The sequence below is a fragment of the Pelodiscus sinensis genome, chromosome 1 (genome assembly GCF_052426305.1).
Source record: "Pelodiscus sinensis isolate ZL-2025 chromosome 1, ASM5242630v1, whole genome shotgun sequence".
Lineage (NCBI taxonomy): Eukaryota > Metazoa > Chordata > Testudines > Trionychidae > Pelodiscus > Pelodiscus sinensis.
Genome location: NC_143052.1, coordinates 216,881,277 through 216,897,776, shown reverse-complemented (window position 1 = coordinate 216,897,776; position 16,500 = coordinate 216,881,277). Strand labels below are relative to the sequence as shown.

The 16,500-nt window shown below is 43.0% G+C and overlaps 1 protein-coding gene across 3 annotated transcripts in view; it reads right to left on the bottom strand.

Moving 5' to 3' along the window:
* Positions 1-10,209, bottom strand: part of ASB11 (ankyrin repeat and SOCS box containing 11) — a 33,374-nt gene extending 23,165 nt beyond the window's left edge. Inside the window, exons 1-2 of one of the 3 annotated variants that reach the window (XM_025184500.3) lie at positions 9,924-10,209; positions 2,446-2,525 (exon numbers count right to left, since the gene is read on the bottom strand). In XM_025184500.3, the coding sequence (XP_025040285.3) occupies positions 2,446-2,525; positions 9,924-10,173 (330 nt within the window). In that variant the 5' untranslated portion in view covers positions 10,174-10,209. Of the gene's footprint in view, positions 1-2,445; positions 2,526-7,905; positions 9,886-9,923 lie in introns of those variants that run through there. The other 2 variants (XM_006122821.5, XM_025184499.3) reach the window with 2 other exon arrangements.
* Between the last annotated feature and the right edge of the window lie 6,291 nt (positions 10,210-16,500).

The following is a 16,500-nucleotide window of genomic DNA, read 5'->3' as shown; positions in this document are numbered from 1 at the left end:
ACATCTATAACGAGGTGGACCAGGCCCTGAAGTCCCTGCTGCAGACTTGTGGCTTTGCTACACCCCACCCAGAAAGCCACAGGGAAGTCTTCCAAGAAAGCTAGAGTGGCACAAAGGACATGACCAAGAAGGGCCCAGCAAGCCTGTTACAAGGAAGCTGTTGGGCTAGAGTGAGGCAGTTCCTTCTGGGAGCTCAAAAGGCTCAGATAGGGCTGAGTTGCAGGAGGGCTACCAGAGCAAGGAGTGCAGACACAGGCACTCAGCCGCCAAAAGGGGTCCACTCATGTGGGGTGAGTGACATCCCATTACAGTGTGATAGCAAGCAAGGAATCAAAACACCCAGAATGTAGCTTTTGACTCAGATCGATCATAATGCCAAGAATTTTTGAAACCTACTGCTGTGTAGACACATTTTTTTCCTTCCACTAAACATCCGCTAAGTTGTGACCAAACCAGCAAACACTGGCTGCCTTTGCTAAAAGATTTTAAATGTTTCCCACTTCTTGGAATCCTACCCCTATATTCTAACAAAATAGACTGCACTTGGACTTCGTTGATCAGCTCCTTGGTATCAGATCATTTTCAGGAAGGGAGAACTAATCTCCTTGAGTTTCTATCTATTGTTAGGATCTAGATATTCAGGCCTGCCTCCTATGCCTATACTTTAAGAATGTAAGTGTATTTTTACATGGGTATAAAAACAAAGAATCAAAATCACAGTCTATCTGTATGATGGTTTGAGGCCTTGTTCTTGAGCTAAGGCTTTTGATTAAGCAGCAGGAGCATCCATGAGCTGGGAAATGTGCAGTCACTTCTTGGCACATTCCAAACCAATCATGTTGAAATAATGCATGTTGGGGCTGTCAGAACCACGATCCAATCTATTACCTTCACACAAAGAGAAGAACCTAGAAGATTTAAAGGAAACTTAGGCTGATGGCTTTGTGTGGCAAAGATCCACTTAACAATACAAGTTATAGACTGGCACTCTCTGATCAAGCAACATCCGTGGTCCTACATGGTTTTAGTTAGCCTGATGTCCACTTATCATGGTTGTAGCCAAGTTTCCCATAGACCCATAAAGTTTGTTTACAGCCACAAGTCCTGGATCTCAGTGTTCTGTGCAATTATGTAGCTCTAATTTGCCCCCTAAATGTCATCTAACAGCAGTGGAATTGTTGGTAATGCTGACAGACAATATTGACCTCCTGTGGTTCAGCACATTCTCTGGTTTGGCTGGTCTAGTGAAATTCAACCTGTATTTGGGTCTGAGAAATCCTCATTTGTTTATTGCTTCATTATTATGCTCCCCATCTCTCTATTGTTTATCTTTATGATCTTTATCTGGTTATTTGAGTGTTTCTGTCTTCTGTATAATTAATTTTGCTGGGTTTAAACCAATTAAGGTGGTGGGATATAATTGGTTAGATAATCATGTTACAATAAGTTAAGATTGGTTAGTTACGTTTCCGTAGAATAATTGGTTAAAGTACACCTGAAAATAATACTATATACATTGGGACAAACAGGAAGTAGGTGGGAAAAAACAAGGGAAAATGGAAAGGAAACAGGATTTTTACTTGCTGGAAGCTAGCACCAATAAACATCAAATTGTTTGCATTTCCGGACTTTGGGTATTACAGTTCTTTGTTCACATGAGAAGGACCAGGGAAGTGGGGGGAAGGGGTTTGTGAAGGGATACGCCCTCTAACAACTATAACCTTCTCCTTTGAACCTATGCACTACCTGCTTCCTCCTCTTGTTCTCCCAAATCTTTCTTTCCTTCCCACTTTTGCTCCTCTGGATCTGCAATATCTGTGGGAGTGGAGGGCATATAGCACCTCACGGGGCTGGCCCCCAGCCTCTAAACTTCTCTGTGGAAGGGAACACATCTGGCTCTGCTTTATAAGGCAACATGTACATTTTCAGCCTTACAAAAGTGCAATACTTGATCATTAATACCTAATAAATATATTAGTTTCTTTCTGTTCAAGTTCTACGGAGCTTGTATTGTTTGCCTTTGAAAAGAAACTAAGCTTGCCAGGTATCCGGTTTTGAACCGGACAGTCCAGTATTTGAGCTTTCTGTTCAGGAAACAAATTGAGACAATATAAATGAGAAAATATAAATATCCAGTATTTTCTAAATAAGATGTAATGTAGATTGTGATGTAATGTCAAGAGTGTCCGGTATTTTTGTTGAAACCATCTGACAATCCTAAAAGGAACATACCAATGATGTTTGCTTATTATAATTCAGTTTGCTGTGTGGCTTTTGTCTTGGGTTTACTCCTAGCATGTAATATGACAAAAATGAGTCCAGTATATAGTTTTATTTATAACCCAGCTCTATGTCTTGAGGTGCCCACTGTAATACATCATTCCTGGGTAAGGCCTAACCAAAAAAATCCTGAGGCCTCACCGCATATTTACTTTTGGTTCTTACCTGTGCAATCAAAGTTTTCAAAGATAGCAGGCGCCCTTGGAATGCAGCTTCATGAAGAGGAGAGCGATCTGCCCAGGAACCTAAAACACCCCAAGAGTTAATTCAAAGGCACTACAAAGGCAGAGATGCCAAAATACAAACAGTTCCAAAAGATCACAAGAAAAAAAAATAGTAATAGAGATGTAGCCGTGTTAGTCTAGTCTAGCTGAAACAAAAAACAGGACTATGTAGCACTTTCAAGACTAACAAGATGGTTTATTAGGTGATGAGCTTTTGTGGGCCAGACCCACTTCCTCAGATCAAATTGTGGAAGAAAATAGGCATGACCATATATACCAAAGGGATACAATCAAAAAAAGCGAACACATATAAAAAGGACAAATCAAATTTCAGAACAGAGGGGGGATGAGGGTGGGAGGTTAATGTCTGTGAGCTAATTATATTAGAGGTGATAATTGGGGAAGCTATCTTTGTAATGGGTAAGATAATTAGCATCTTTGTTAAGACCCCGGCATAAAGTGTCAAATTTAAGCATGAATGACAGGTCAGAGGTTTCTCTTTCAAGTCTGGTATTAAAATGCCTTTGAAGCAGTATGTAGGTAATCAAGTCGTTGAGACAATGCCCTTTCTGGTTGAAATGGCAAGAAACTGTTTTTTCTTTGTGATACTGTCTGATACCCGTTTCGTGTGCATTGATTCTTTGGCGAAGCATCTGAGACATTTGTCCCAATGTACATAGCAGATGGACACTGTGCCAACATTCATGCTTAAATTTGACATTCACAGACTTTTACCTTCCCCCCCCCCCCCCATCCCTCCTCTGTTCTGAAATTTGATTTTTCCTTTTTGTGTGTGTTCACTTTTTTTGATTGTATCCCTTTGGTATATATGGTCATGCCTATTTTATTCCACAATCTGATCCGCGGAAGTGGGTCTGGCCCACGAAAGCTCATCACCTAATAAACCATCTTGTTAGTCTTTAAAGTGCTACATAGTCCTGTTTTTTGTTTAAGAAAAAAAAAATCACACATTCCTGCCTTGTCTACTTGGAAATACTGATCTGTGTCAGTGTGCAAATTGTACCTATGGCATGAAACCAACAAAATGGGATTGCCTAGTAAAAATTAATTTCAATGGGAACTGCTGCACACTCAGCTTTTTTGAAAATCAGGCCACTTATTTAGGAACCTAAGCAAAGCCTTATGGGAGAGATTTTTGAAAGCACTTTTGTGAGTTAGGAATACAGTATCATTAAGACCAGGGAAGCTGACAGACTTGCTGAGTCACTTAGCAAGGTGGTGGAGTGTGTCTCCATGCTCCTAGAAGGGGCGTGATCTTGGAAAGAAGGGGTGGGGTTAGGGTAGCCTCCTTTGCCAGCCGTTCAGTGCCACCTGCAGCTCCAGCAGTGATTTAAAGGGCCTGGGTGATGGCATCCTGAAGTGATGGCAGCCAGGAAGGAGCTCAAGTCCCTTTAAAGGTGAGGCAGTTGCCCATCCTCTTAGTGAGCCTGATTGAGACTCTCTGGGGCAATTTTCAAAATCCCACCTTTAGCTTTAATTTTAAGCACAATCCCCACTTTTAAAAAAGAAATCTTGGCCATAGGACTTCCTCGGTAACTTACATTTTATGACAAATTACTCTGTGGGTTCATTTTCACTTTGTCCTGAGATGTAGTGCCTGCAAATACTGGCTTAGCTTTTTGGGTAACATGTCCATCAAGCCAATATGCTCCCAGCAATTATTTCTCTTAAATGAATACATTTAATATGTGTTATATATTAGACTGCCTTTCCTTCTTACATACGTTAGCAGATAACAGGGTTTTTTCCTTCTTCCTCACTTGAGGATTTCAGAGGAACATGGAGAAAAATACATTTGCCAGCTGCTTGATTCCCGTTTTCTACACCATTTTGAACAAGTTAACTTCAACAAACCCTAGACTGCTGGGTCATTTGTATATTTTTATTAAATATTCTATTTGTAGTCCCATTTCAGCAGAGTTACTACCTACAGGTATATCTATTCAGCCAAATAGATCATTAGGGACATTGTCATATCTATAGAGATTCTGACAGAGAATTTACTGCCCACAATTCAGCATCTAAAACTCAACTGCATCACAATCAGTGCTGTCAGAAATCTGATTTGTGGGAAATTTTGAAATTTGGTTTCAGTCCAGTTCTCATCAAAACCATTCCCCTCCCCCCAGATGTCCCACAATATGGAGGTTCCAAAAATTGTATTTTGGAAATTCCAAAACATGGTGTTTCTAAAACAAAATATGCTCCAGGGAATCCTGACAGATCATGAGTGAAACAGACATGATACCACTGTTCAGTTGTGAACAGCCGTGACACTGTCAATGTTTTGTCAGTTTCATTCTGCAGCTACTTGGGTTTCTGGGGCCTAATGCTCCTAGTGCCTGGAAGCTGCCCTGGGACACAGGTCCCCAGGGCTACCAAACATTCAGACCAGTTACTTCCCAAGTTGCCTGACTTCTGCAGTATTGGATGCCATCTGGCCTGACATCTGCACAGCCTGTGGCTCCAGCAGGTCCAGACGTTTTCCAGGCTCCCAGCTCAATGGCAAGCAGCCTGGAAGTTCCAAAAAGCCCCTCTCAAGTTGAGTCTCCCAGGCTCTCTGCGGAAGTGCATAGAGCTCATATCCCAAGAACCACAGCTTGAGAGCAGGGAGCCTGGAAGCTATGGGAGTTCTCAAGGATTGCAGGGAGTCTGTGGTGAAGCAGAAAACTGAACCTGTATGTGCAGAGTCCCACGCTAACACCTTGACCACTGGGATACCTGGCCTCTCTCCGGATTCCCAAAAAAGTTTCAAAGGGCACACTGGTGAGAATACTACAAGATATCAGGTATGTCTGCACTTGAAGCTGGGACATGGCTCCCTGCTCAAAGAGACATACCCATTCTCACACTCATTCAGCTAGCACACTAAAAATAGAACATAGCCATGGCACCCTGAGTGGCCTTTCTAGCCTGCACTCAGCACTCATGGAATGATTTTTCACAAACACCACATTTACCAGAAAAAAAAACTTAGTGAAAGCTGGATCTGAAGTTGCTGCCACATTTCAGTGAACCTCCAAAATGTGCCTTATGTTAGAGTTAAGGGAAGAACATAAAGTTAGAAAACAGGTAAGAGCTGAGCAAACTGTTTCACCTTCTTACACAAGACAATGATGCACAGTCCGTTAACAGCAGCAGCCTTAACTCTGCCTTGGGTTTGCAACCATATCATATTCCCAGGAAAAAAACAAAGTGTTGCATGATATTTTGTTATAGATGATCTTAAAGAAGCTTGTTTTATAGGCTGAGCTAGTAGTGCCACCTACTTGTAGGTTGCTCAACACTTCTCATAATAAAAACCTTATTGCGGCTGCTTATAACTTGGCCAAACTTGGCTGTTTGGGCTGAAATTGTCCTTGCTAGATGTCTGCCTGAGGTTGAATCACTGTTTGAATGAACTGTTTGTGAGAATGAGGCTAGGGAAAAAAATGTTTTGCCCATGATAAAATATTGTGGCAACCTTGTCTTTGAAGCTCCCCCCAAGCTTTGGAGCAAGGACTTGAAAACTACGCCAAAACAGGGGGTCTTGTGTGTGAGGGATGGGCCTTTTGCTGTTCTTATGAAAATGTGCCTAAATTTGGACAAGTTGTGAACCTATTGAAAATGACAATGTGCACATGATAAACAGTAGAGATTTTTTGGATTTTAGCAGCTAAATTCCCAGACAATTCCATCCTAACTAAGAAGGTTTGAGATTCTCATAACCTCTAGTAATGACTAGACAGCATGTGCACTATCCAGCATTCCCTGTAAGCTGAGCATTTGGGAGGCCACCGAGGAGAAAGTCAAATGCCGCCCAGCTCATTAGCAGACTGTCCACAGCACCCACAGCTGTCAGCATGCGTTTCTACTGGTGGTACACATCTGCACATGCCTTAGTGAACATAAAATTCATTCTGCACATGGATGGAAAAAATTAGAGGAAACATTGGCACTGTCCCCTCTGAACAACTAAGCATGAACCCTTAAGTCATCAGCTACAGAAATGAAACCGAACTTTCCTTGTAATGGCTGCTCCCTGCTACTCTGAGACAGGGTGGAACTAGGCACTGGAATTGGGAGCAGGGAGTTTGTCTCTCCTGCACTCCCAACGAACCTCCAGCCAACACCAAGAGAACATGGAGGAGACCAGTTGCAGAAGGAACAAAAACCAGAGCAAGGGGAGGGAAAGGAGATGATTGAGACAAGAAATCTCTTAAGACTAGAACTGGAGTGGGAATGAGAGGGACTGAGCAGAAGCCAGGGGATGGTTGCTGGGACTGACTAGAAAAGGAGACTAAGGCAGAGCTAGGCAGAGAAACTTGAGGAATGGAGACTGGAACTGGGCAAGCCAGGAGAATGGGGCTGGGACAAGAAGCCTGGAGTGGAAGAGAGACAGGACTGGGAAGGGGCTGAAAGTGTCAAGCTTGAGAGGAATGGACAGACAAGTCTGTGTCTATGACACTGTTTTCCTTCCATTGCCTGGAATGGAACTCAAAACTCTGGAGTTTCTCCATTCTTCTGCCATCAGTAAGTTTCTGTGAACTCCGCTGCCAATGTATGTGCTTCAGAGGCTTCTGGTGCCATCCTACATACAAGACAACAACCTATTAATGCTATCAGTTATGCTATTTGCAGGAGTCGATGAGCTCAGTTCCCTGGATCTAAAGCTTCTAACCCCACTGATGAAAATGTGGGATTGTATGGACACCCACATGACATAATTTCTTATTTTTGTGGTGAAGCATAGAAATGGCCAGACAGCACAGCAGGAGTTAAAGCAAGCCTTTGGGCTTAGCTAGCCCCACGCCATTATATCCGCAACCAATGCCAGGCCTGGAGAGGGAATAAAAAAAGGGAGCCCAGTTCAGGGCTGACTGGCAAAGAGGCAGGAACCGTCTCCCTGCCTGAAGGAACAGAACATGGGCCTGCCAGCCAGAACAGCCACCTACACGTAAGCATCCTCTCCCCACCCAAAGGAGACTGCAAAGAAACCTCAATACCAGAGGGAACTGACTGAGGGAACCACAGAAACATTGTGGGGCTTGCTCCCATCCTGCTCTCCAAAAAGGCTGAAATGTTTTGGTGGAGTTGTATCGCTATATACACGTATTCCATTCAACTTGAGACAGACAGCTGACAGAAATTTCCATCCGAACAGGTAAAACTTTGGCAAAGGTATATAATAGGAAGCATCAAGCAACCTAACCGATAGATAGTACTTCTACCTCCACCTCTAATTACACACAAATATGCTGTGCTGCATAGGCAAACATGTCACACACATATATACTGTATATGTATATTTACACACTTCACATTACATAATGCAGGGCACACTTCTCACCATGAACATGCATATAAAGCTATGTATCTTCAAGCCACCACAGCAACATACCTCCCTGAAATGTGTGGCAAATGTAGTTCCCATAAGGGGCATCTCTTAATTCCCCGGTTATGAAAGGCATATCTGAAACGTCCTTTCTAAATTTCTACAGAGTATTTCAAGCAGCTCTGCTGCTGCTTCTCTCCACATTGCTTTACCTTAGGCTAGGCTGTGACAGTGCATCTGTAATCCAATCTAGTATGCAGGCAACAACATCACATGACCTTGTGTTTTGAAAGATTATCCTTCATGGAGATTTGCAAATGGCCACTTGCAGATAAAAAAAAAAAAAAAAAAAGGATGTAGTCCTGGTAACTTTGTATGCACTTAGATAAAGAATCTATATACTGGCGGAGAAAAAAAAAGCCATTGATCAAATATTTTACTAAATTTAAATCAAGGCACATATAATAAGCTCTTTGTCAATACATTAACAGAAGTCTTTTTAATAAACCGTTAGAGAGTTTCTAACGCATTGCAGAAGTGGGAATAAATTAGGGATGTAAAATCCTGTTCAATCAGTTAAGTGGTAAAATGTTACATTTAACTGGTTAACCGATTAAGTGGGATCCTGGGCAGAGGACTGCTTCAGCCTGGCTGCAGCAGCCCCCAGCCAGCAGGGCTCCCAATTCCATGTGGGGCTGTGGGCAGGGGCTGTTTTCAGGCACAGGCTAACCATTACCCAGTAAGCATCACTCAGTAAGGAAGATACTTACCCGGTAACTGGTTAACCAGTTACCTTTTCACATCCCTAGTATAAATAACTATTTATTCTTCTTTATATCAGCTTGGTAAGAATAGTGATAGAAATGTAGCTGTGTTAGTCTGGTGTAGCTGAAACAAAAAATAGGACTATGTAGCACTTTAAAGACTAACAAGATGGTTTAATAGGTGATGAGCTTTCGTGGGCCAGACCCACTTCCTCAGATCAAATAGTGGAAAAAAATTGTCACAACCATATATACCAAAGGATACAATTAAAATAATGAACACATATGAAAAGGATAAATCAAATTTCAGAACAGAAGGGGGATGGAGGGAGGGGGGAGGTAAATGTCTGTGAGCTAATGATATTAGAGGTGATAATTGGGGAACCTATCTTTGTAATGGGTAAGGTAATTAGCATCTTTATTCAAATTTGAGTGTAAAGTGTCGAATTTAAACATGAATACAGTTCAGAGGATTCTCTTTCTTGGTAGGAAGTTACTGTTGGGCCAGATTCTAATACTCTTGCAGTGAGCTGTCATCTTGCATTGCTAATTGTTCCATTGGCTTCCTCAGAACCACTCATGGAGGAGGGCAATATACAGAGTGAATCAGAGTTGGAGGCTCTAGCCTCTGATAAGAACATTGTAAATGTCACTAAATACTGTGTCTTCCGGATTTAATTAATAACTGGTTAGCTGTTATTTTTCAAGTACTTACACATTTTAATTAGAATTGTTACTTTGGTGTTAATTTTTTATCAATGCACTATTGTGGAAGTCTGTAGAAAAAACTACTTGGAAAGAAAAATAGGAAAATGAATCTTTGGAGGCCCATTATATATAAATCGTTTTTGTACTGTTGGTTTCACAGGAATTTTATCAATGCTCTCTTTTATGGTTTCATTCAAAAGAACAGGGACCACTGACTTAGTTCTAGCCAGGCTTTAATTGTACCCTTCCTGGTACCTTTCTTTAGAAAATCCAGTCTAAACCTCTTCCTTACATGCTCTCTGGTTGTAAACAAGGATACACAGTAAAACTGTGTCATGCACATAGTTGATGCTGGCAATTACAATGCTTTCCAAAGCAGACTTCTTTTTTTACTTTACTGTTGTTCTATATTTACTATACTTAATCAAGTGTTGTTCACACTCAAGCTGTTAGAGAGTCTCATTTTGCACACCTAAAACATACCAACTCATGCTACTTTTGCAAAGACTTTGGAAATGGAATGCACGTGTGAAGCAACACAGTTATTAAAATCTAATTTCTCAAGACATAAAATACTGCTGAATTCTTGTGTGTCGATAATTAAGCTTTTACCTGGGGCTATTCCATAGATCTCTTCTGCTATCCTGGCAGCCTCTTTTCTGTTTCCTTTAACAATATAGAAGTGGGTCAGCAGAGCCAAAGAAATCTTAATTAAAAGCTTGAAGCAAAATAAAGCAAAAATTGCAAAATAAATGTTGTTAAAAGCATGGAGTATGGAATTGCCCTCCATTTTGGCTTGCTCTTTGTATGGTTTCCCAGGTCTGATAAGTTTCACCAGGCTATAATTGGTATCATATGACATCTATTTAAAACCTCTAGCACTTGCTGTTCCTCAGTTACCAGAAATACATTCAGTTTTTATTTTGGAGCAGCCATTGATATTGAATAACAATACTGGGGATTAAATCATTTCATGGTGTTATTGGGCTGGAATTAGATGGCAGGTACTCATTTTTTCCATCTCTGGAGGACAGAAAACTATGTGAATATTCACTATAAATGAATATAATAATGCACACTGAAGAAATGGAAAGGGTTTTAATAATTTATAGGTGCAATATATTTGAAAATTAGAGAGGTTACCTTTTTCCAACTGGGTTGACTTTTTTCCTGAGGAGCACATGGCTCCCATACAGACCAGAACACTTCGAAAGTAGCTGAACTCATAACCCTCCCCTTATTCCTCTTAAAAATAACTTCTTCCATGAATCTAAAAGTGAGTTTATGATTTTAAAATCCCAAGGCATTAAGCCAACCAACCCTCCCCTCCCCCTCATGATGTCCCAGTGCATTCCAAAGTATATGTCAGTGGTAGCGTCCAATCCTGAAAAGGGATCTGCATAGGTAGGCAATACTTTATGCTAGTTCAGAATCCCAATCAGTCTCTGTGTGGGGATGGAGGCATATGTGTGTGTATTCTTCCTCCCCACACATATTGTCAGCACCAAACAAATATTTTACTATGGGTAAAATAGCCTAGAAAGGAGGGAGGAACTCCTTCCTGCAAGTCCACCTGCAGCCCTAGCATAGAAGAACACTGTAGCCTTCAGTGAACTTTAACCTCAAGGGTTATACCAGCTGGGGAGCAAGACCTCTCATCTTAAAGATACCTCATGACTGGACACATAGAACAAAATATTACACCGAGTCATTTCTTGGACATCTTCAAATACAACTACAGGTTGGACCTCCCTGGTCCTGCACTCTTAGGACCTGACTGGTCCCAGATGAGGGATTTTGCAAGACTAGGGAAGGTCATCCATGCCATGGATTCACCAAGGGCAAGTCATGCCTGACCAACTAGATTAGCTTCTATGATGAGGTAACTGGTTCTGTGGACATAAGGAAGTCGGTGGATGTGATAGACCTTGACTTTAGCAAAGCTTTTGATACGGTCTCCCACAATATTCTTTGCCAGCAAGTTAAGGGAATGTGGATTGGATAAATGGACAGTAAGATGAATAGAAAGCTGGCTGGAAGGTCGGGCCCAGCAGGTAGTGATCAATGGCTCGATGTCATGATGGCAGTCAGTTTCTAGTGGAGTGCCCCAAGGTTCGGTTCTGGGACCAGTTTTGTTCAACATCTTTATTAATGACCTGGAGGAGGGGATGGATTACACCCTCAGCAAGTTTGTGGATGACACTAAGCTAGTGGGGGGAGGTAGATATGTTGGAGGGCAGGGATAGAGTCCAGAGTGACTTAGACAAATTGGAGTATTGGGCCAAAAGAAATCTGATGAGGTTCAACAAGGACAAGTGCAAAGTTCTGCACTTGGGAGAAAGAATCCCAAGCACTGTCACAAGCTGGGGACTGACTAGCTAAGTAGCAGTACAACAGAAAAGGATCTGGGAATTACAGTGGATGAGAAGCTGGATATGAGTCAGCAGTGTGCCCTCGTATCCAAGAAGGATAATGGCATATTAAGGTGCATTAGAAGGAGCATTGTCAGCAGATCTAGAGAAGTTATTATTCCCCTTTATTTGGCACTGGTGATGCCACAGCTGGAGTACTCTGGAACATCCAGTTCTGGGCACCCCACTATAGAAAGGATGTGGACGCATTGGAGAGGGTCCAGCAGAGGACAAACAAAATGATTAGGGGGCTGGAGCGCATAACCTACAAGAAGCTGAGTGATTTGGGCTTATTTAGTCTGCAGGAGAGAAGATTGAGGGGGGATTTGATAGCAGCCTTCAACTTCCTGAAGGGAGGTTCCAAAGAGGATAGAGAGAGGCTGTTTACAGTAGTGACAGATGGCAGAACAAGGAGCAATGGTCTCCAGTTACAGTGGGGAAGGTTTAGGTTTGATAGTAGGGAAAACTATTTCACTAGAAAGGGTGGTGAAGCACTGGAATGGGTTACTTAGGGAGGTGCTGGAATCTCCATCCCTAGAGGTTTTAAAGTCCCAGCTTGACAAAGCCCTGGTTGGGATGATTTAGCAGGGGTTGATCCTGCTTTGGGCAGGGGGCTGGACTTGACATCCTTCGGTGATCTCTCTCAGCCCTAGGATTCTATGATTTTTGGACCCCTGCCACTGGCTCTTTGGCCCGACCACTGCCCTGCTAACCCCCTGGACAGCCATTGCTACCATGGCTCTGCCGGGCAGGCACGCATATCAGGGCTTTCTGAGCAGCCCTGGGCAGCCGTGCACCAGGGCTTCCAGCTCTGCTGGGTGGCCCCACCATCCGCTCCCTGTGGGTAGCCTGCTGCCCTGACGGCCCCTCAGCGATCCTTACTACTGGCCCTCTACCAGGACTCTCTGGTCCTACAACATCCGTGCTGGATGATGGATGTTTCAGGACCAGAGAATCTGGGTTAAGAGAGTTTGAACTTGTATTTGTTTCCCCTCTTGCCCCCTCCACTCTTCAGCATTCCAGCTATCGCCATGTCACTCTTCAGCATCTTAGTCTCTCAGTTATCATGGCAATAAATACGGGTACTTGCCCACTGGTGTTCCAATCCCAGTGACTAGCACCTGGAACATTGAATGCTTACACAGACTGAAAAAGGGGAAGAATACCGGAAGAAAAGACACACTCTTAGGTGGTGGAAGTAAAAGCACAATTCAAATGAACCTGTCTGTCACCTTTGAAGCTGTGATACTGTAAAGAAGTTTAATATGCGCCACATCTTAAAAATAAGGGAAGTGTTTATACACACCACCTGTTTTCCCACCCACAAGTGCATAACTAGTGCAACTGTTCATCTGGATAAGTAAAATAACTGATTTTTAACTTCTATGAAGCAGTTTAGCCAGTAAAAATAAGGGGAGAGTCAGAGTCATATGGACAGCCAGGTCTCCACAGACTAGTGATGGAGAATTATTGCATTAGAGAAAAGAAACAGTTCATTACTGTAACTGTAGCTCTTCAATATGTGATGCAGATGTATATTCCACTTGTGTGCGCGCACACCCAGTTAAACCGGAGCTAGAGAATTTTGCCTGTAGAGGGGTGGCACCCACACATCATGGCCATGGGCCCTGCTCTGACTGTATGACATGATGCTGCCTCAACCCACTCTCAGTTCCTTTGCATCAAACACGGAGGCTATGTCTACACTGGCACGATCTTGCGCCAGAGCTATGGAAATGAGGCTAAGTGTGGAATATTGCCGAGCCTCATTTGCATATCTAATGAGCCGCCATTTTTGTGGAAGAGGCTCTTGCTCAAGAAGGAGCTGGCTACACAGCCCCTTCTTGTGCAAGAAAAACCCTCTTGAGCAATGCTGTTACGCTGATTATTTTCAGAAATAACAGCATTGCGCAAGAGGGTTTTTCTTGCGTAAGAAGAGGCAGTGTAGACAGCTCCTTCTTGCGCAAGAGCCTCTTCTGCAAAAATGGCGTCTCATTAGATATGCAAATGAGGCTCGGCGATGTTCCACGCTTAGCCTCATTTGCATAGCTCTGGCACAAGATCGCGCCAATGTAGACATAGCCCCAGAGACGAAATTCCAATGCAGAGAGGAGAAGGGTGGGTCAGGAATACATGTCTGCATCACATCTCAAAGAACCAGTCACAGTAAGTAACCACTCTTCTTTGAGTAGATCTACCCATATATTTTACAGGAGTGACTCACAAGCTGTACCTTCGAGTGAAGCTTGAAGTCCACTTAAATGGGGAGTATGACATCCCAAAGTTTAGATCTGCTCTGGATGCAGCAGTAATAGCACAATGGTTCATAAACATATGTTCTGATGGCAATGTGCAGCCCAGCAAATGTCCAATACTGAGTGGTCACTCAAAAATTTAATTAATGTTGCTTGTGCTCGCATAGAATGAGCTTGTATCTGTTAAGAGAATATAGTCAAGGCTATTTTGTATACAGCCTCAATATAGGAAGCTATCCACTTAGATATCATCTGTTAAGAGACCGCTGTCCCTTCATGTGATACGTCTATGACACAAACAGATAAGCATGAAAGGGTTTAGTCTGGTACAGATAGAAGGCTAAACTTCATCTGACATGTAGTATGAAGGCGCTGTTCCTCCAGGAAAGACAACAGGCAAACATACCACCTGATTCAACTTAAACTGAGAGACCAGGAAAGCCATGACATCCGTGGTCCTTCTGGACCACAGATGCTGCTGGACCAAAGCTGCAGGAATTTCAGATGTGGTTGCAACATCACTGTGTTTTTGGAGAGTTGCAGGTAAGGAGGTTCTGCCCAGCATTAGAACAATGTTCTTCCATGAATATGAGGATGAAACAATGATATTGCTTCCAGATGCACTTTCCATGAGTTAAGCGAAAGGCCTTACAACAGACATTGCAGCAAATATGGCAACATACCCTGATTACAAGCCAGCATTGGCTGAACTCCATGGGCCTTCAATCACATTAAACATTGCTTCCATTGTGACAAATACACCATTCTGGTAGAGGGCTTTCAGCTTGAGAGTTGGACCTGTTGAACAGCTACCAAATGTTAGACATCCTCTTCTTTCAACCACAGATCAGCCTCACAAGTGAGATGCAGGGAGCTGAGCACAGAGTGCATAGGTTGAGGTAATTCTGAGGCAGAAGTCTGGACTGGAGAGCAAAGCATTACGGGAGACTGAACCAACGATGTGAGATGGTCAGAAAACCATGGCCTAGCCAGAACAATGAAAATGAGCTTGCCTGACTAGCTCTCATTTTGAAGCTGGCCTGTGGAATAATTACACTTGGAGGAAAAGTCTGTAAGAGAGCCAATCGTCAGCTGAGGTGGAAGGTACTGGACAGTGAATCTGAACTGAGCCTCCTTTGATCACAGAACAGTTGGCATTTTCTGTTGTCCTTTGCAGCAAACAGCTGAATCATCAGGATGACCTAAGCGGTGAAGATGACTCTCAAAGCACTGGGCCTAAGAGACCAATCATGACTCAGGAGAAAAAAATCCTGCTAAGATGCTCTGTGAGATGATCCTGGACCCCAAGCAAGTTTATTGGTTACTGAAGTGATACTCTCCTCTATGCAGAGTTGCCACAGCTTGATTGCCTCTTGGTAGCTTAGTCCTCCTTCCTGTTGACATAATATGTCATGGTGTGGTATAGTGGTATGCCAAGATGGAGGGCAGGGAATGTCACCACAGTAACATTAGCAATACAGTGTACAGCTGAGGCATTTCTCAGTGCCTAGCCATCACCTCCACATACCTTAACTCTCAACACCAATTTATTTTCAATACATAGTCTTTTAAGCTTAGATTACTCCGCGAAGTCAGCTATTTGAGCTTTTGTATAAACAAGAATTGGCCAGAAGATAGAAAAAGAGAAGGGAAATATCCCCCAAAAGAAGATTGGGAAAGAACTGCTGTACTTTATGCCTTACCAACCCTTGAGCTGTAAATGTACATTTCTTACAAGCTGAATGTGTAAGTGTCTGAAGCTAACATTATTTAAAATGCATCTGACACATGGCAGACACACCCAGAGAGGTGCTTATTCCATGCTGGTTCTCATGCACATAGAATGCATACTCAGCAAGTGCCCATTCCTGACTTGCAGATTTACACTGGCGTAAGAACAAAGTAGGAAATTGAAAGATTCATTAGCCACGTGTTAATTTCCAAACAAAATGTGTGACTTTAAAAATATTTAGCAAGTGAGTTTCAATTGCATAATACAACTTCATCTTTATTTTTTAAACCTACCTGTGTTAACCATTATATTGATTAAAAAATAGGAAAGTCATGCAAGTCAGTTCACTGCTGCTTTGAATCTTGCAGGGAGTTGTAATATGCAAGACATTCATTCCCTGAGCAGTTCTCGTGTAAATAAATGTATCCCACTGTAACAGTTCCTCTTAAAAATCTACTAACATTCACTGCCCCAAAAACAGAGTCTTGTTGTAGAGCTGCTCTCCTTTCCCCGCCCCTCCCTTTTATGTACAGGCAGTCCCCGACATACGCGGATCCGACTTACGTCGGATCCTCACTTACGAACGGGGCTTTCTTGCCCCGGAGGTCGAGGTAGCGGATTGCTACCTGCAAGCTCCGGGGCGAGAAAGCCCCGTTTGTAAGCTGCTCCGGTGCCCCTGGTCTGCTGGAGACCGTCTCCAGCAGACCAGGGGCACCGGGCGGGTTCCCGCGCTTCTGAGGCTTTGCCAGAGCAAAGCCTCAGAAGCGCGGGAACCCGCCGCTGCTGCCGCT